We start from the raw sequence: 21,470 nt of genomic DNA on the forward strand, positions 1-21,470 counted from the left end.
AATCCCTGACTTTCCCCCCCCCCATTTTCCAAATCCCTGACTTTTTCCCCCATTTTCCAAATCTCTGACTTTTTCCCAAATTTTACAAATCCCTGACTTTTTCCCCCATTTTCCAAATCCGACTTTTCCCCCCATTTTCCAAATCCCTGACTTTTTCCCCCCCATTTTCCAAATCCCTGACTTTTTCCCCCCATTTTCCAAATCCAACTTTTCCCCCATTTTCCAAATACCTGACTATTTCCCCCATTTTCCAAATCACGGAGAGGTATTACGCCAGGCCCGTAGCCAGAAAAGTTACGCAGAGGGGGCAGTATCTTTCTGTGAGGGGGCATGGCAAATGGAATTTTTTTGTAGAATAACATAAATATCAAATATCAGACAATAAATATTTCCGCGGGTATTTCATTATTGACACTCATTTAACATTTGAAAATCAAACTTTTTTAAAAAGTTAAAAAAAAATGAATTGTTAATAAACAATTCTAAATCTAAATTTCTAGTCAGATATTTTTCGCAGGCTATAGGGAAGTTAAGTTTCACTTTCTTTCAAGTTTCATAGCTCGTCGTTAAAGTGAAAATACGCGAGTAGGGAAAGAAAAGCTTGCCTCGGCACTTCGCTAGTCGCTGTTGAGGCGTCAAATGTAAGTCTGTACCCCGAGGGGTCGGTCATTCATTAACTCCCGTACGCTACCCGGGAAATCGAACTTAAGAAATCCGAAATCAATGCTTATTTTGAAATCAAATAAAAAATCCGAAATCAGCAACGAAATCACAAAATCATTAAAGAAATCATAAAATCAGAAAAAAAAACACAAAATCAACTAAGAAATCACGAAATCAACATAAAAATCACGAAATCAGAAACAAAATCAGTAAAGAAATCGTAAAATCCATTACAAAATTCACGAAATCCAAAATCCAAAGAAATCACAAAATCCGACGAAATCAAGGGGAAAATCTCAAAATTCGAGGAAATCACGTAAAAAATTTCAAAATCCAACGAAATCAATGGAAATATCGCAAAATAACGAGAGAAATAGCAAAATTCATTGGATTTTATCGAATTCTGAAATCAAACGAAATCAAACGGAATCCGAAGAAATCAAATTGGATTTCGAAATCCCGAACACTTTTTCAAAAACGCCTGACCCCTCGCTGTACCCCGACATAATATTTTGGTCCTGGATGACAAAACCAGCGATATATATGAAGGATAACGACAAAAAGCTAAAAATTCCAGTGCATCAGGGATACATATCAAAAGTGAATTTAAAACATACAAAGGAATCAGGGATATATCAAGTAAAAAAGTGTATCAGGAATATACACAGATAAAGACAATAAAGTCTAAAATATGTTGATATACATTCCAAATAGTTTTAATATTTGTGCACCAAAATGAAAAGTTAATTTGATAAGGGGGAATTGGAAAATTTTGAGGGGGCATTTAGGGGCAAACCGAAATCTTATTTGAGGGGGCAGGATATATTTTTGAGGGGGCATTGCCCCCTGGTGCCCCCCGTGGCTACGGGCCTGTATTACGCTGGACGTGTCTATGTGTCACCGCGTTCGTAATTGGCAAATCGGATCGAACGTGTTCAAAGAAAGCAATTTTTCATATTATATGTCCCATAAGTTTGTCACTGGTTACTGAGAGCTTGTCATGAAGTGACGTAGGTGAAGCGTCATAGATTCTCGTAAAGCAACGCCTAGTGAGGCGTTGTCAAAGGCTTAGTACAGACTAAATAGGACTGCAAAACCGAGTGTAATCATTCTTCGCTTGTGGCTCCCGAACTAGCTCGAGCTATAAGTCTCTAGCATTACGAAGTATAGGTTGTGTCATACTTATGGGACCTATCTTATAAACCTATGGTGACACCAATAATAGAGCAACAGGGCGACCTCCTGAAGGTGTCGTTTTTGCTTCTTGGTGTCATGAAATATTATTTTAAGCAAAGTTTATATTTATCAACATACGGAATAAGATTAATAGATGGAAAGCTTTAATTATATTCAATGCGAGCAAAATTTTTCTATTCAAAAATTAAAAATCAATTGACACGCAACTATATCTTTAATATATATTCATGAAGTTCTTTTATTGCTTCGACCAGTTTGTTAGGATATCATTCCAATTTTTTCCTATTTAATTATTCATAGACCGACAATTCTGGAACCCATATAAAACTCCGTTTAGCGACTTTGCATACTTATTTTCGAAAATTTTCCGCAACGGTACGAAGTAATCTTTAACAATAGCGCGTGTCTATTAGCTAAAACTTAGAAATGTACGATATTTCGAAAATCAGAAGCGTTGGTCATAGAGTTAAAGTCGGAGTTGAAGAAATCTTCCCTCAAATGCAAATGGAAGTTAAGAATGGAAAAGTCATTAGCGCGTTTGGATATTCTATGGATTGTGTCAGAACCATATCAAATTACTTCAATTTCAGGTGCGATAAATAACGTAATAACCATAAGTTTGGCAATAAAATCCTTTAATAGAGGTGTGTTTCCGAGTTACACATGATTAAAGCGCGCCAACTCAGAATTGTCAAAACATTCGTTGAAGCGAGGCAGAGCCAGCAAGTATGAACAGCAAGGTTTTTCAAGCAAAAGTTTTATCTATAAAATGGAAACAAATTTTCCTTGAGAAATTTTGTATCGTGGAAAGAAGAATGCCATACTTGTTGCTAGTATAATACTTTGAAAGTAGAAGTAATACTCAAATTTCATTTAACAAAATTAATCTTTTTGGTTGTTCTGCATATGGGGTGGGCTGTTTATCGTCTGACTTCGAGGTAAGGGGTGGAAGACCAAAACTAACATTTTCACTACTGATTCAACCTCGCAACCGCTAGACTAGATGGTTGACTGCAGTCAGTTGTTGCGAGTTAAAGGAAAGCGAAGCTCCACCTATAGCTTTCTGGCTAATCTTCTGGACAAGAATTTTACCTTGACAAAGGCAGGAACCAGTCAGACCTATTGCATTAGTTCCAATTGGTTCCTGCCTTTGGCTTAACTAGCCTTTAGCAAGCTTAGCCAGTGTGTAGCAGAAAAGCCATCTATAAGGGCATCAATTCTCCAAAAATGGGCCACTTTGCGCCAACAAAGCCCACCTTAGCCTGTTCTGCAATTCGTAGATGTACATAGTCAATGTTTAACTGTAAATATTATATCGATTCCTGTATTGTATTTTATTGTTTATTGTTCCGGACCTGTGAACACCAAGAGTGTTCCTCCCTGATTTAAAAGGGATTGTTTTCAAAAAGGTCAATATAATATTCATTCATTCATTCAACGGAGCCGCGCTTTCCTTTTAAGCTTAGTTCCCACTTGACCGAAAACCCGACGGAAACACTGCGTAAGTACCTCTGCGGCAAAACATCTTCCGCCGAACGCGACCGAAACAGCTTTCGGTCGGACAGAATTGGTGTTCTATTTTTGACGCAGAGGACGACGTAAAATTATTTTCATAACCAATCAAAATTCGTTTCGGAATGAAGCTACTGTTGACGTCATAATAGGGGAGTTTTTTATCGCCGCGTTGAGGTTTTTTTTTAACTCGCCAGTCGTCATTGCCACATTTGCATGTTATGAACTTTTGAGTCTGAATTCTCTAATCGGATTAGATCGCGAGTCGCTATTGCCGTGTTTGTATGTAATAAACCTTTGATTTGAATCTCTGAACTTAATTTGGTAGATGTAAGCTCATTAATTAAGATACCATCAAGGGAAAATCAAAGGCCAAGGCTTAAGTTCTTATGGCTCCGAGTCCCAATTCCAACTCATGCCACGTGTCGGCCGCCCTTTTCTGTCGGAATTCGGTCGTATGTGTGAACCGAACAAAATCTTGCCGTCGAAGGACTGCGTGAAACTCAATTTTTTTGCCGCAGCGCTAAAGTTTTTGGTCGTCATTTTCGGTCAAGTGGGAACCTAGCTTTAAGTTTAAGACTTAACGGCAAAGGTGGGTGATCAAGTTTTGATTCAAAAATTGATGCTATATAGAGGTTCAAAATGGATTCTTTAAAAACTTTATCCTGGTCTATCCTAAGCTAGATTACTCTAGCCTGATCTAGCCTAACCTAACCTAGATTACTCTAACCCAACTCAAATATGGAATAAGTTACCTACGAACATCATTATTTCGATTACTTCCATTCCTGGTCTCACACTAAACATTGATAACGTTCAACGGGCAGAACATCATACAAGATGTCATAATCCGGTGAACAGCATTAAAATTCTTATCATATCGAAGTAAAGGGAGTAGTACATAAAACCCACTGATTTGAAATCCGTCACTCCGCAAATTTCGAAAATACTTTGGCACATTTTCGGCTGAACGGGAAATCAAAATAATGAGAGTTCGGCTGAATTGGATTGCCGTCCAATGGGAATTCTCCTAAATAGGATTATGTCCAATGGGAATTCGGCCGAATGGGATATCCATCCAATGGGAGTTCGGCTGTATGGGATTGTCGTCCAATGGGAATTCTTCTAAATAGGCTACTGCCCAATGGGAGTTCGGCTGAATAGTATTTCCATCCAATAGGAGTCCGGCTGAATGGGATTTCCATCAAATGGGAGTTCGGCTGAATGGGATTTCTATCCAATGGGAATTGTGTTAAATTGGATTTTGTCCAATGGGAATTGTGTTAAATTGGATTATGTCCAATGGTAATTCGGTTAAATGAGAGATTTCCATGGGTAATTCGGTTCAACGGGAGGATATCGTTTTGATAATGTACAAAATAATTGATGGGTTGAAACTATGCATTTACGACTTAAAAATTTAGGTTACTTCAAAAAGCAATACTCTTACTGAAACAAAGGCAAGAGTAGAATCAGGGATAGATTTAATTTTAGAAGTAGGAATGGAGAATGGTTAGTATATACTTCAGTACGACTCATAGCCCAGTATAGAGCCCCTCCCTCCAACACGTATAACGAAAAGTTTAAATTATCTTATGGGCTCACTTAAACTACGTTTTGATGACGTTGCTGACGGGGACGGCGGAAAATACGTAATTCCTTTTTACCTCTGTCGCTATGACCCGCCTCTTCTTTCATACCCCCCCCCGTCCCGTGGAAGTGGAGGGGGGCTCTCCATTCCTACTTCTAAAATTAAATCTATCCCAGGTAGAATATAATATTTTTTGCCTTATAGAAATGACAGATTTCACAGTGAAACCCTGTTAAATATAATTCGATTTGTCCTATAAATCGCGCATGTATACGACGGAAAGTTAACTGAAAATATTAGTGTTCACTCTTATTAGTGTTTCACTTCATTGTTTATTCTGTTTGCCTTAAATAATAATCCTGTTAAATGGAGGGGAAAATAAATGGTTTTTTAACGATTCTTCTACCAATCATAAGACCAGTCTGCGTAGTGAAACATACAGAAAAATTACTCCGAATGATTTTAAAATTCAAATTAGGCTCAGGTTTTATTGATAATTTTAAGTAAGGACTTCTTACCAATAGCGTAACGCCCTGCCTTCTTGTTAATAAAATTCTCGTGGTACCATCCATGCTGAATGAAATTTAGCGTGAAATTTGATTGATGTTGCTCGAGATGTGGCAATCGTGGCGCGAGATGTAGAGCGTGCAACGGAAATTTTATTAAGAGAAAGGCAGGGCGTTATGCGATTGGTCAGAGGTCCTTATTTCAAATTATCCATACAATTTGAATTTTAAAATCATTCGGAGATATTACCTGGATATTTTACTACGCAGAATGGTCTTATAATTAGTAGAAGAATCGATAAAAAGTCACTCGATTTTCCTCTTCACCCTCCCTTTAAAGAGCTCTAAGTTTCTTACTAGTCTTTTTAATGGATACAGTTACGAATTGGTATTGTCGAAAGAACGAAGTTTCGGATTCAAGAAACGCGGCAAATGGTTTGGAGTCGTAGGAATGCTTCAAAGAAAAGTAAAGATGAATTGTATACATCTCACACACAAACCCCAAACCTTTAATTTATTATGTACAAACTTGTCACTGTCGCTCACATATTACATTATTTATGGAAAGTTATATTTCACAAAAAAATAAAATTCTTAAAATTATTTAACCTTCCTGTATAGTTATTCCAAATTCTCAAAGGTTATTTTAGGGCATTTATTTCAAAGAAAAATAGTTTTAAAAACTTGACAAATTAAGAATCTTTATTGTTAATTAAAAGTGGCTTTGGGTTGACAACACATTTTAACCATTGCTATATTTCGTGCCTTTGTGTCATCATAAAAGAGACGAGCTCAGACCTGATAGGCCTAAACGTGACCCCTGGTGAAATCTTATCGGATTTTAACGAAATTTGTCTTAATTTAAAGAGAAAATTAACCTCTACCTCCATAATTTAGGAAGTTAACTTCAGCATGACGCTTCAGAACAGCTTCCCAAGAAGTCTGGTGGTGGATTTTGTCCAGCCAGATGTCAACGACAAAGCCACCTTCGTTTTGCGCGCTCCGCTTGAATTGCCAAGAGCCTTGGCACTAATTAAACCATTTAGCTTGGAAGTAAGTACACCAGTAAAGGCGCTCGAAATATCATAGGACGGACGCTGGCAAAAAGGGACTAGTGCGTGGTAAGCTTTAGTGATCCAAAAGATAATTTAGTCCTAAAGAGACCTAATAAAGAGTTACTTTTTCCACTGGAAAATTAAAGGTGAACTTAAAAGAGTACATCTCATCTCAGACCACTTAACCCATGGACAGGCAAAACCATGTTAAACCCACGTTAACAAATGGCAATGCGTAGCACGCGCCCTCACGCGTCTGCCGACCGCAATTTGTTGCCAAATGTCCCGTAAAGAAAAATTTGTCTCTAACGGTTCGGGATATATTTTAGTCAAGGCTTAATGTTAAACAGACTTTATAAACAATACCAGAGTGATATTTACAAAAACTAACTTGATAGATCGTTTATGAATCTTTAATGAGAGAGAGGCTAAAATAAATAAATAATGAAATTCAACTAACTTTTATAATTTTGTCAGATTTTCTCCCCATATCGGTGACTGGAGATCTCTACTCCTCAAAAAACAAAATGGCGCGAATTTTACTATGGTTTGGCGAAAAACTTCCAACATCCGCCGCCACAGCACTAGTGTCAGTCTTTGCTCTAAGCAAACCTAGCCCCTATTCAGTTGCCTGTCCATGGGTTAAGTGGTCTGAGATCTCATTTACCCAAGTCCATCTTTAAACAGTAATTTGAAAATTTTTAGTAACTTTGTTGTACCAGAAAATGAACTGATCCTTATTTACCTCTTACACAAAATGCATTAAACAGTACTAAGAAATTCGAACGTTCCAAGATGTATTAAATTACTAATCTCCTGTTGCTCGTGCCGTGATTTCCTTGCCGCCACCGCGTCTAGTTTTCCCAAGGATGATGGGGGGAGGGGGATGATCCGAAATCTGAGATAAATGTAAGTGCACTAAGTGTGGCACGACTCAGTTTGGGTGGGACGCCAAAAATGCAGGAGGAATAGTCGGACTCAATTGTAATTGGCTCAGAAGGGCTACAGAAGAACCAATTACAATTGAGTCCGACTATTCCTCCCCCATTTTTGGCGTTCCACCCAATGTTAGCCGTTCCACAGTTAGCGCACCTGCTTCTCTAAGATTTCGCATCCAACCCCCATCATCTTTGGTTCTCCTATCCCTATAGCGTTTAAAAGATCAAGGCTAAACAAATTTCTTTATTGTAACTTTGCTAGGTATGGATTTACATTCTGTGCCTGTTTCCCGCTATGGCCATTTTCTTGAAGTTGCTGGCGGTGCGATTTTTTGTTGATTTGAAGGCCTCGAATAACAGGTTTTTTTGGTCGTTCGGTGACGCTCTTTGGTACGAATTCGGCGCCCTCCTTGACACCGGAGCCGAACCACCCAGGCGATTGGAGCGCAGTTCCATGAAAGTCGGCTTGATTGGTTGGCTCATCTTTTCCATGATCGCCTACGCTTCCTTTTCGGGTCAATTAAGTAAAAAGCAAAATGTCTCTCATATATATCGCTATATTAATTTGTAGATGTAATTCGGTTTGCACTCGTACTCGCGATTTTCATGGACGAGTTAACCCTAGATGTTCGAAAATAAATCGTTGTCTCAAGCCTGGTTTTCACTGCCGAATATTTAACGTAACATTAAAAAATAATCGGCAAAATTTTGCGGAAAATTCCTTAAAAAAAGGCGGCAAAACGTTTTCACTAAAACTTGCAATATCATAAGTACCATAATTACCCCTGATAAGTAAAACACGCCCGATGGTCTAATGTAACCAGCATGTTCATCTGAACCCTATACAAGTTAAGTATAAGCGACGCCGTGCGGCCTTTTTTGTCCCAACTTTTTAGCCAATGGGAAACGTTTCTAAGGGTGCTCTAACTTCCCAGAAGTCTGACTTAGAATCTCGGTAAATGGATAGTGCTCATTCATAGATTCTGGGTCAGAATTCTGAGTAAGTAAACATTAAGGTTTCGTCTGCTACACGTATGGACACAGGCCACAGAAGCCCAAGCTACAAATATCGTAAGTGTAATTGATGAATTAGTACCGTTATCCATCATTGTTTAATATATGTCGCAACAAAAATGTTTTAAGTTACAACCCTAAACCTATACTCGCGCGTTTAAAGGTCGCCATTACTCCAACACTGGTCCGTGGCCTACAAGATATCTGTAGTGGAGGTCTGAATATGAGCCTCCGCGGACGATTTACAGTTTCAAATGACTACAAGAGGCCGCCTCCATCGTTTTTTTGGGTGAAAATGCCCGTTACATTGGTCCTATGGGCGTGTTGTACTTATCAGGGGTAATTATGGTTGTTATGGTAATATCATGAAAGTGGGCAAGCTCGTGGAGACCAAGTCTTACCAGTTATGTTGAAAACACACCAATAGCAACCTATCGATTTTTTTTAGAATTTATTGTCTTTGTAAAAACGTTAATTTGTATCATATAAATAAGGATTAAGCCAAAGTCCTTTAACAAATCGTTAACTATACATTTTTAGAAATTTAACTCGACCACACAAACGCCTTCAATTAAAAAAAATGGCGTCGAAAATAAACCTCTCGCGAGGTGATCAAAACCAAGCCTATGACGTCCCGCATTCGTCGATTTCTATTGGACACCGCTTTCCTTTAAGCAAAAGTTTATTAGGTAAGTAAGTAAAAATTTGAGGAAAAATAGAAAACCAATTCCGTGCTTGCCGCCCAAAAAACGCGAAATTTTGCGGCAAGTTACCGGTTTTTCCTGCGTTTTGGGCCAGTGAAAACCAGGCTTTAGAAGCGAGGGGTTAGTTACTTGAATAATCAGGTGTACAAAACCGCAGAAATCGATAACTTGATTTCTAGAATTCTTAGAAAATCATCAGTAATCAAAATCATTCTTGTGGGTAATCAAAGGTAATCAGAAATCTCCGATAATCACTGGAAATCACGTGAAATCATAAGAAAATCGGAAATAATAACATGATTTACTTACAATCTTTCGTAGTCACCTCGGAAATCACACATTTCGTGAACTAATCACGCATAATCAATCGAGGAATTCGGTAATTCCAAAATAAAATTCGTAACCAGTTCAGATAGAAATAATTACTGAATTCATCGTAATTCACGAAGAATCCAGTGCCCTCTTAAAATCAAAGGTGTGATTTAGCACCTTTTGTCTTAATTTTGACGGGTCCAAAAACAGCACCATTAATGTGGTTAAATAACGCCTCTGAAAGCTTTAAATGGCCCATTTTCAACACTTTGCGTCTTAAAAATATTTCCCCCGACACATTTATTACACCTTTTAAAGCTTAATCTAACACCTTTTAATTACCATATTTTTAAAATATCTTCTTAAAGTGTCTGTATGTTCTTCTAATATTCTTCAAAAGGCGTAAATTTTTTCTTGAAGTGAGAAATAGTGCAGAAAAGGTGTGATTTAGCACCTTTCGTCTTAATTTAAAGTTGTTAAACAACACCTCTGAAAGTGTTAAATGGGTATCGTTCCTTTCAACAGAATTCCCAATGGACCGAAATCCCATTCGACCGAATATCCCGCAATGATTTTAGATTTCCAGCCCAATGGCTATATTCCCGATGGACCGAAATCCCAATCGTCCGAATATGCCCCTAAAAAATACATGAATATAACTTGAAACACTGAAGACGTCAGCGATTCGCTGGTGTAGTGGATACGATGTTGGACTGCGAAGCGATAGGTTGTTGGTTCGAATCTCCGAAAGGTATGTTAATAATATTAAAAGTGAATGTTTCGTGATACTAATTAAATCGCTCACTTTTTTTCCTTTCAAGGCAAGAGATATATAGAATTAATAAAGAAATTGTGCTTATAATGAAGTACAGTCTTAATGGTAGTTTCATCAATGTCTTTAAGTTTTAAATTAAAATTTTAATATTTTGGTTTCGGGTGGGTTAGGTTAGGTTAGGTTAGGTTGGGTTAGGTTAGGTTAGGTTTGGTTAGGCTATGTTAGTTTAGGTTAGGTTAAGTTAGGTTGGGTTAGGTTAGGTTAGGTTGGGTTAGGTTAGGTCAGGTCAGTAGGTCAGGTCAGTAGGTCAGGTTAGGTTAGGTTAGGTCAGGTTAGGTTAGGTCAGGTTAGGTTAGGTTAGGTTAGGTTAGGTCAGGTTAGGTTAGGTCAGGTTAGGTTAGGTTAGGTTAGGTTAGGTCAGGTTTGGTTTGGTTCCAATAATTCGTTGACACCTTTTCCAAAATATGCTCCTTTTAGTTAGCTACCACCTTTTCCAAAATATTCTCCTTTTAGTTAGCTACCACCTTTTCCAAAATATTCTCCCTTTAAATAGCTACCACCTTTTCTAAAACATTCTCGTATTAATTAGCTGCAACCTTTTCCAAAACATTATCCTATTAATTAGCTGCCACATTTTCCAAAATATTCTCCTTTTAATTAGCTACCACCTTTTCTAAAATATTCTCCTATTAATTAGCTGCCACCTTTTCGAAAAGATTTTCCTATTAATTAAAAATATATTTAATGCAACGCCACACAGTATGTCTTCTTCCAGTTCAATAGAATTTCGGTCCAATGGGACTATAATAAAATCGCACCTTTTGGCTACGTTCGGTCGAATGGGACACCACAAAAAAGGCGTTCTGTCGAATGGGAATTCGGTTCAATGGGACCAAAGCGTTAAATGGACCATTTTTAGCACTGCATCTTAAAAATATTTCCCACTGACACATTTATTACACCTCATTGAGATATTTCTTACACCTTTTAAAACAATATTTTTAAAAATTGTTCTTTAAGTGCTTGTACTTTGTATGTTCTTCCAAAATTCTTCAAATGGCGTGAATTTGAACTACCGAAGTGGGAAATAATGCAGAAAATGCGTGTAATATTGTAAGGAAGGCTGTATTACACAACGTGATTTTAATACAGTTTGACACCGTTACCACATCGTGCTACTCTCAATAAAGGTGCTTTATATACTTTTCACTGTACACACACAATATTTTAGTGTTTTTACCACCTATAAAAGTAGTTTTTATGGGTTCACATGTCACACAGACAGAAACCAAAATTGGGGGTTCTCATTCGAAAACACTCCCGCAATTTAGGCGGTTTCGGAAAGTGGTAAATAGTCTCAAAAGACTTCACTTAACGAAAGTGTTCATGGCTAAAATTTCTCTGTTAATAACAGAGTTGCAACGTGCCACATTATCTAACGATTTGAAGTCTTATCTAAATATAAGAGAAAGGTGAAATAAGCCATAATCCATAACATATCCGTTGTTATTATCGTAACATGATGTTTAAAAAGAAAAATTTATATTTAAATTATGGTAAATAAACATGTTCCAGTAAATTCTTGAGATATTTATGGATTTTTAATGAAAGGTTTGTCTGTAGTTCAAATTTACATCCGCAGAATCACGAAATTTTAGTGCAGAAGAAACTTTGTTATTATATGGGTTTTCTAAACTATTAATTCAACCGATAACCAATACGCAGAGTGTGGTCGTTGTGAGCACTTAACGATAAATTAGCCTTGTTTGATTGAATTAAAAATGTAAAACCTGGGACGCAATGCGTCAAAACAATTAATGATTATAGAACTTTAATTATGGGTAATGTCAAATAAGGTGGACTTCGAAACTCTTCATTAGATATTAAGCTGAAAGGATTTAAACACACTTATTTGAACAATGGGTGTCGAAAATAAGAATGGAAATTGTTCAACAGAGGTGCAGTTTAACACCTTTTCAACTCGTCTTTCGTACTAAAAGATAATTGTTACTCTTTTATGTGTGTTGTGCAATTCCTTACAGGATGTGTCTCAGCACCTTGGCGAGCTTAAAATAACACTTTTAAGCGTGTCGCATAACAACTTTAAGAGTGTCGCGTAACGCCTTAAAGAGTGTCGCGTAACGCCTTAAAGAGTGTCGCGTAACGCCTTAAAGAGTGTCGCGTAACGCCTTAAAGAGTGTCGCGTGACGCCTTAAAGAGTGTCGCGTGACGCCTTAAAGAGTGTCGCGTGACGCTTTTAAGAGTGTCGCGTGACGCTTTTAAGAGTGTCGCGTAATGCTTTTAAAAGTGTCACATAACACATTTAGCAGGTTTTATAAAGCTAATACCACCTGATCACCAATTCCTTTTCCTTAGCTACTTTTTACTCAGGGATAAAAATATTTTCTTAAGAAAATATCATCTTTAATAAATGCTGTTATATTTACTTTAATACGAACAATTACGTCTTTTTCCTTGCATTTATAATCTTTGGATTGACTTCAAAATTAAAAGATATATAGAAACGGAAGACCTCATATAAAAAACAAGTTATTGATTTTCAATCCCGCAGTATTATTATTTAATTTCCATGTTTAATTTCAAACGGTGTTTTAAAGGTTTTTATTACCGAATTTACACCAAATTATCTGGAAAAACTCAAGGTGATGAAATTCTATTTTGGGTGTTTTTAATTTGCAAAAAATTTGTTTTCTTAAATTACACTCTTTTGAAACTTCCATTTCGCTAAATATTAATTATCCACAAAACTATTTCATAATCATAAGTCAATGAAAAAATGCGAAATTGTTCTCTCGCCGCTCCCGCGTTATTGTATGGTACTGTATGAGACAGTTTAACTATAGCAATTAAAAATTTACAGAATTGTGCTAAAAATACCAGTTTATAAAATTTAAAGTCTGAGATCTACCCTTATAACACCCTTTCCGAAGAAAAAGGAGTAATTCCAGATAGATTTTACACCTTTATTAACTAAGCTTTTTTTCGTAGATAATGGTCACCTTTAAAATACCAATATAACACCGTTTTTGTTATTCATGTGAAAATGTTAGGTGTTATATAGGTGTTTTTAAAAAGTACACCATTTTCACTCCAAAGAAACACTCAATTTTTTTTGTGTGTAGAAGGATAAAAGTTGTTTTTGTGACCACATTTAGCTTAGAGGAATACAGCGCTCCTACCTTTGACTAGATCATTTATATTTTCAGTGACTGTGGTACACTAAAAAAAATCATGTGTTAACCCCTCTTATTTAAGTTCTAGCTTTCAAAATTTATTTGAAGTTTAGAATTGTCTTGATATAGTTGAATTCTTTTTCTCGTGCGTCGCATAATTTTGGTATCACTAAAAAGTGATATCTAGGGAGAAGGTACAAGAAGCCTAAGTATTAGCGCGCCATAGTCCCAGTCCCTCTTTCAAAATACAAGGGGGGACGTAAAAGGAGGTCGGGCTATTTCGCCTCTCCTCAGTCGGAAAATACGTAATTTTTGTCATTCGCGTCGCGCTGACGCGAGTGTCAAGAACCAAGGAGATACTGGTTGTAATTTAGAGGAGGGTATTAACTCCGGACCCACGTTTGGACTGGAAATAAAGCTGGAAATGTGGCTAATTTGAACCTTCTCCCTAGTAAACTAGATATCACTTCTTGGTATCACCAAAGCGCCAATTTTTAACATCACCTAAAACTATAGTCTTCTAAGTGTGGTTATAACCAGTCTGGTTATGTTTCGAAATCTTTAGTGAGCCTTACAAAATGGAAGACCTCAGTAATTCCGAGTTTTCGAATGAAATTATAAATACATTATTTACTTTTACTTATATAAATTGCTTGCACTTTGTGAACAAACGCTATCACTAGAGTGCTAGTAGGCGTTTTGGGTTGGGGATATTTTTAAGAAGTGGAAACAACAAGGATGCCAATAAAATTTGGTCAATGAAATGTGACGATGGGATGATTAGAAACATTTTAAGTAAACCTTTGAATGTAATCTGTGTTTTTACAATCTTCTTTTGGACGGCATTTCGAGTCTTTTATGTCCTCGGCAATATCCACCGCAGCGTATTGCACAATTTGTTGAAATTTCCCGGGACATAAGATAGTGACGTCACTACAACGCACATTTTCATTGGCTGACGTATTCCATTTACGCCGGGAACGACCGAAAAATTAGAACACGTTTTAAGCCCGACCGAAACGAGCGGAACGGCAATTCCGTCGTGTTTTCGGTCAAATGAGAACCTAGATTCCCACTTGACCGAAAAAACCCGGCGGAAATCAGGCAGCCGACGGAAGAAATTTTAACTTACGCCGGAATCCGGCGGTAGACCGTTCACACTACGACTGAATTTTGAGTTTGGCGTTAGATATTTTTGGGTCACGTGATAGAATTGACTGGTTTCCACAACATCTATTTCGCACTCTTAATTGATATATTTGTCCCCTTGTCGCTTAGATCGTAGATATAGCCTCTACCATAACGTTATCAGAATATTTTTGACCATATTATAGTACACTATTATAGTAACATATATATCAAAAAGCACTATTATAGTAACATATATATCAAAAAGCATCGATTACACAAAATTGTGCCATTCAACAACTGCAACGTCATCATGCATGACGTCAAAAGAACACCGATTTAATTTTCCCAAACATTGATGTTTTTCCTGATGAGTGTTACTGAACGCAGCCTTGGTTTATTCTCAGCAGTAATGATTCCATCGTAATCTCGGGTTCAAAAAGCATTTTTTTATATATATTTTTCAAATTATTCTCCAAACTAATGTTTTTGTAGCTCTTGTAGAAATCATAAAGCATGGTTTTCACTTGGCGTAAATCACGACTATTCATCCGACGTCAAGCGACAACGGAAAAAAACATAGTTACGCTGGACAGAAATCACGTTTAATGTGGCGATGTTGGTTTTCTATTTTTTGGCCACTCTGCGCCAGCCAATCAGCAATAAGCTCGAGTCGTGACGTTATTTTCGACCACGCGTGTTCGGAAAAGGGCGTCCGTGGTCCGCCATGTCTTTATTTATTTAGTTCCTAATCGACTTAGTTACTAGTACAAATCCCTGAGATTGCCGAAGTCGAATGCTGAAAGTTTTATTGAAGAGGTTCGGAGCCATCCATATCTTTATGATATTTGACACAAAGATTATAAAGACCAAAAAAGAAAGATGGGCCGCAATTGGTACAATGTTCAGTTTATTTGGTAAGTCTTGGTTCCATTATTTGCGAGAACTACGCTAAGTGAAATCGTTATAACGATGGGCGACAACGTAAAAAGCCAATCTGACGTTTGACGTCCAGCTGCAAAGTAGTTTTTTTCGGTCATGTGAAAACCATGCTTTAGTCGCCATTATGAAACGGATGCAGTAAGAAATAACGCACTCCCTTGCCATTTGGTTCGTTGACGGTTCGATTAAAAACGTCACGTGACAACCAGAATTGAAAACATCTTTGAATCAAAAAATTGGAATCCGTTTCGAATTGTTGAAAGCAGCCGACGCCATGCTTAAAATGCTTTCCGTATACTTGTAGGCGATCAGTACCGGTCGTTTGGGTCACTTGGGCGACGGAGTCAGACGAGACCCGATCAGTTCCGGGGCGACATCGGTGCCTTCGGGTGTCTTGAAGGTCTTGCACGAGAAGTATGCCTTCGGTTGGGGCCGAGAGAACATGCAAGGGTCAGTCGCTCGGTTGGAAGAACATAATTTTCACTTTCTTAGTGACCAACTCTTTAACACTTTTTTTGGGACACGCTGGTAAGCAAACATGTAACTTCGCTATCAATTTTCAGAAATTATTATTGTCTATCCTGGGGATCTGGTATTACCAGAAGTATATAATACTTCTCTTCGAGAGAAGTGCACCACAAATCGGGGTAATTGTAACGCCATTCTTCCCAACATCGTAACATTTGGAGCAAAGTTACTAAACCGAATCACTTACGCGATAAATAGTTCCCTCATCATTACTCTATTAGCGTTTAACTATTTGGTCAGACGCATGCGCTTGTGGATTTTTGTCCCATGTCAAGACAATCAAGGTTTGTGGGTTGATTGCTTGCTGGGGCTTAGTGCCAAACAGTTATAGAATTCACCTTGCGTTGCGATGCCCATCTGAAGTTTGATGAGCGGTAGAGCAAACAAAATGGGTAAGTCTGGGAAGAATGACGTTAACTAAAGTATTAAGAGAAAACAGAGTGTCATTCTTCTTCTATTATCCCCTTCTGGTAATACGATGTAGTTAAATTGAAGCTGTCGTGTAAAGATGAAATTGGCGATAGTACCTTGTATAGAACCAGAAGTAAGATAAGGGACTAGAAGTAAAGTGCTCTAACATTGGTAATAGATCCTGGCACAAATTTGAGGATTTTATGCCGCTTCCATCGCGCCTCCATTAGAGAGAAAAAAATTGGTCGAGATCCAGAAAAACTTTCCTACCCCCTTCCCCTCAACCTAAAGCCGCGGAACACGGACGCGGGTGCTTGACTCTCGTTTGGCCGTCTACCACCACGAGCGTCTCACGGGTTGGGGGGAGTATATATACGATGAGGCTATTAGTTTGTCCCGCGAGCCTGTGGTGGTTTTTCGCGATTTGGAATGTGGTCAGAGTTACCCAAAGAAATGGTTATGTCAGATCGAACCGAAGAAATGGTTATTTTATGCCTTTGGTAGTAAAAAATGTTTCGTTCGTCATTGAAGGGAGGGAGAGTGAATGTGAAAGAATTGTGGTGAGGTGATATTTTTCGTTCGTGTATTTTAAAAGGATGGGAATTATAATAGTATGTTTAAGCATTGCATTTAATTGTACCATTGAAGAAGAAGGGTGTAATGGAATGGTGAGGTGAATAGGCAGACGGCTACGCGAAATGTAGGGTCACGTGGGAAAACTCTCCTCTCCTCTTGGCACTAGCTGTAACTCGATTACTGCTCTGCGAAATATTGGCGCGCAAGCAGAGAGAGGGATACACTGTTTAGATCCGCTCTCTACCGCCTCTACTACTGCGCAGAAGCTTTCAACGTTGGTGATAAACTCGGGAAGGAGGTGATGAAAAGGGGCAAGTTACGATTTTTCAATGCGCTCTCTTTAACACTATAGGACCCTTCCATACATCCTTCTTCTTCCATCATAGATAATAAACACCAGGATCAGAACGTCGGGGCAGAGCTTGCCGCGCTTTGTACAAACTGGGTGGGTTCTACTTCCGGAAACCAGCGCATGCGTACAGCGTAGAATCATGGATAAATAATGCACGTGTGGAAAAACAAACTTCCCCACGTGCATTCTTTAAAGTTTTTATATAAACATTAGGCCTAGCGGTTATCATCTTATAGTATCATGCGAGCATATCTTGGTACTATGGTTTTAACTGACTATAAACTACTTACTGGAAACAAAAGAAGGTAGGTCAGGTTAATTTATACTTAAGTATTTTCAATAATCATTGAAAAACATCCTAAGCCTCGGTTTAGATTTAGGGCCCACACGGGTGCCACGGGGCGGCACGAAAAACGGGCAGACAGACCTCGTCTGCGCATAAGCGGAAGTCAACTGCAAAAGTTTGGCGTGCGGCCCCCCTGCACAAGCGCGGCAAAGAGAGATGCACTACGGAAGGCATACCTTCCGATCCTTGTGTTTATTATCTAAGCTTCCATGATTGTGCAGGTAAGGTTAAGGGTCTCTAAAGAGGTCGGCGGACCGTTGGATTTTTTTTTTGAAAACGTCGTTATTGACGTCACAATCCCCGGGAGTGAGCAAAACGAAAGTCTTTCCTTCTAGCAAACGCAGCGGGGGTCTCGGACTATCGCGGGTCAGAGCTGGGGAAACGCCGAAGCAGAGCGGCACTCAACCAATCACAAGAGAGGGGAGGATGGGTGGGGTGAGTTTTTTTTTAAAAAAAATTCAATGGTCCGCCGAACTCTTTACAGTCCCTTTAAAGGGAGCCATCGGAGGGTTTGCATTTCCCTCCCGCGGATTTCCGAGCCCTCTTCTAGCTACGAGGGGAGTGAATAGAAAGTATCCCCCATGGCCACCTAGAACCAGGCTTCTCCCTCAGAAAACTGAAACAAAGTTGGACGTGCAGATTCAGCGCCACAAAAGTGCAGCGTCGAAATTTGAAACGAATAGGCAGACTGGCTAGCATACCCTCCGGTGGCTCCCTTTAAGCTTTGTGGTTTACGTTTCCTCGATATAGCTAGAGAGAGAGAGGATTTTAGTATTGCCTTAATTCAAATGGAAGGTTTAATACTCCCTTTAAAATTCCGGTCACCCGTGGACAATAAGGGTCTCCTCAAATCGAGAAGAATTTTAAAAGAAAGTCCGAGCGGGCGAGAATTCTAGAAGCGCGTTTTAGAAATTTTTTAGTTTCTTCTTAGCTACAAGGTATCGATGGGACTAACAGTTTTACCTGAGTAGTAGTGGTAGTAGTAGTAGTATTAGTAATTTAGTAACGGGCGTTGGCGATATTTGATTCTCTTTGCCAAGCAGCCATTGCAAAATTATTCCCTCTGACCGGTATATTAGGGGATATTTCACTAGAAGTATATTTATTGTAGTAGGGATAGCGAGAGTACGTAAACGATGTGGCTTAGTTATGGGCCAGACCATCTTGTTTTAACACAATTCCAGACCACACAACCGTATCTGGCGAGCTAATTTTAGGTAAAAAGTTGATCGGTACTAGAGTTTGATGGTTTCGAATATGAACTCCGCGAGTTTTACATTTCCTTGGGAAATGCTTGAATGAAGTGATCAATTCCTGCTGTCAATTGATGGTGAAAAACATGAGCACTACCCTTTTAGAGCTGTGATTGGTTAATAATGAAGTAATACTTTTGGTTCAATCTTCAAAGTGCCAAAAGGCTCCCGCTTCAAGATCCCCTCAATATGGTGTAAGCTATTTAAAAATACATCCATTCTGCTTAATTAATGCACAATGTTATTTTAATTTTTTATTCTAAAAATACACCATGTGCATGCTAAAAACGTTAAGTTAAAAATAGTATTGAAATCCAAAAATGTACTTGGTCCCACACGTGGTATCAAAGAGGGTTGAAGCTAGCGGCTTTGGCAAGGCATTTTGGGTGTTCTCGCTTTTCTTCTTTATTTATTTGTTATATTTCCCTCCTAATATCCGGTTCACTGTATTTCAACCAATAAGAGGGCAGAGAAAGATGCGCGTGCACACCGGAAGCTTAGAGGTAAACTTTCAAAGCGAGAACACTCCAGCCAAGCCTTCTACTCCCCCTCTTTCTATCCTCTTTGGTGGTATCCACCCGAAAGCGATCAAGAGCCCGTAGTTAGTGAAGTGTGAAAAATAACCTGAGAGGGTTAGACTGGAAAATTTGATAGATCTTTCAAAGCATTACCGCCGCGATAACGTTTTACCATGGATAAAAATGCGTGTAAGGAAATTTGCTCTCGCGATATAGGATAGGCAACTCCCTATCTCGAACGACAGCTTATATACCTTGTTACAACATCGATTGTCAGCACGCGAAAAACTAGGTCTCTATGCAACCTAGCTTTGTGCGCGCTGACAAGAGGAAAAAACTTTAAATTTTCAAGATTTAAAATATCCACAAGTTTTTTAGATCGAGTGCACGGACCTCTTGGCCTTAGTTTCAAATACGTGTAGTAGGCTGTAGACAATTTCACAAGTATTTTCCATAAAATTTCAAACTAATTTTAATTTTAAAATATCTGTCACTTTATACCAATATCTGTTAGATAAGTAATTTTGATCTTTTTCTTTTCACATTGTTTTCAAAGACACTTTTTATAAATGAACCTAAGAATTTGCTACAGCGAAGATAAACTCGCATGCTGTCAGCTTGCTAATTGATTCGCAAAATTTTCGAGAATCATAGCCCAATTCTGCACACTTCTTATGGCCCATTTCCGCACAGTTTTTACATTGAAAATTTAGTTCACCATTTTTTACCATAACCTATTTCCGCACAGTTTGCAAATAAAATTTTTTTATTTACTTGTTGATTAGGTTTGGTTCGGGTTAGGTTCGTTTAGATTTTGGTTAGGTTAGGTTATGCTACAATAGGGGCATGCAAACTTGTGATTTGACCCTTGCAATATCACTATCGATATAAAAAAGTGTATTGATAGACGTAAGCGTTAAACCAAGTGTGGTTTTGTTAAAAAATAGAAGTAAAAGGAGCATTTTTTAATTCCGTTTGTTAAATCTGCATTAAAAATTAATCTATCGTTAAATAGTATCGAAAATTTTATAATCATAAAACATAACATTCTGGCTATTTTCGATCCAATGGGCCAGCATCATAAGTTTAAGGTTTTTAAAATGTTTTGCAAACTGTGCGGAAACGGGCTATAGGTTTTTAAGGTGTGAAAAATAAAACTGTGCGGAAACAAGCGACCACCCGCGTTCTCTACTACGGTTTTAAAAAGCCAACAATTACACTAAATAGAAAACTTAATTCTTATTGTTTGTGATTCAGAGTACCTCGTCTGCAGGATTGTGGTATCCTGGAAAAGTTCCGTAAGGACACGATTGAGTGGGAAAGGGTTAAGGGCATGTTTGACACGGACCACCTCCAGGAAAAGAGTGGGACAAGACCTTTGGTCATAGTGGACCTGCAAGGCGCGTTCGCCATCTTGACCATCGGACACGCTCTGGCTTTACTCGTCTTTCTGGCAGAGAGACTCTCTAACCTCTTATCCAGATGCTTAAAGATGATTAAATGACCACACCTGAATGTATCTCGACGTTTTACCATGTTATCAAAAGGCACAGTGATCATCTAATTGCATAAGTTTATAAGATATGTTCCATAAGACACGACTTATACTTCGAAATGCTAGAGATTTACAGCTCCTACGTTTTACCTACGTCACTTCATGTCAATCTCTCAGTAACCAGTGACAAACTTATGGAACATATCGTATGAACTTATGATAATTTCTATAAACTTCCACAATTTTGCATCAATCTTTTACCTAAAATTTCTTAAAGTAATGTAATAATTGTTGTTGATTAGTAATAAATAATAATAGTCATAGCACCGCATAAAATAACTTAAATTACCATATTGCTGTATTTGTTGTTAGCCGGTTCCAACACGAACCAGGCAGTTTGTAGAACGACGCCGAACAGAATAAAACATGTTAGCTGTCACTAAGAGTCGTTGTTAATGAG

The 21,470-nt window shown here is 38.3% G+C and overlaps 1 protein-coding gene and 1 long non-coding RNA gene across 4 annotated transcripts in view; one reads left to right on the forward strand and one right to left on the reverse strand.

Moving 5' to 3' along the window:
- Positions 1-21,470, forward strand: part of LOC149634784 (uncharacterized) — a 333,137-nt gene that overhangs the window by 141,989 nt on the left and 169,678 nt on the right. The window lies entirely within an intron of this gene.
- LOC149634985 (uncharacterized) lies at positions 7,493-9,636 on the reverse strand. Of its 3 annotated transcripts, none has more exons than XM_089851013.1 (4): positions 9,506-9,636; positions 9,310-9,434; positions 7,737-7,969; positions 7,493-7,669 (listed from the first exon to the last, which is right to left on the reverse strand). In XM_089851013.1, exons 3-4 carry the CDS (start codon positions 7,952-7,954, stop codon positions 7,558-7,560), a joined length of 330 nt encoding a protein of 109 aa, XP_089707139.1. In that variant the 5' UTR covers positions 7,955-7,969; positions 9,310-9,434; positions 9,506-9,636; the 3' UTR covers positions 7,493-7,557. The 3 variants fall into 3 exon arrangements, with proteins under 3 accessions (XP_089707139.1, XP_089707138.1, XP_089707137.1); XM_089851012.1 differs by having other exon boundaries at positions 9,490-9,630; XM_089851011.1 differs by lacking the exon at positions 9,506-9,636 and having other exon boundaries at positions 9,310-9,480.

This window comes from Phalangium opilio, unplaced genomic scaffold, assembly GCF_054372755.1.
Source record: "Phalangium opilio isolate 3A_F unplaced genomic scaffold, DU_Popi_V2 ptg000098l_1, whole genome shotgun sequence".
NCBI classification, from domain to species: Eukaryota; Metazoa; Arthropoda; class Arachnida; order Opiliones; family Phalangiidae; genus Phalangium; species Phalangium opilio.

Excerpts from the sequence above, each read along its gene's own strand:
- LOC149634985 (XM_089851013.1), bottom strand. The coding sequence starts at position 7,954 with ATGGAAAAGATGAGCCAACCAATCAAGCCGACTTTCATGGAACTGCGC. Across the intron at positions 7,670-7,736 it reads GCGGGAAACAGGCACAGAAT|GGATAGGAGAACCAAAGATG; the intron begins GTAAATCCATAC and ends TAAACGCTATAG.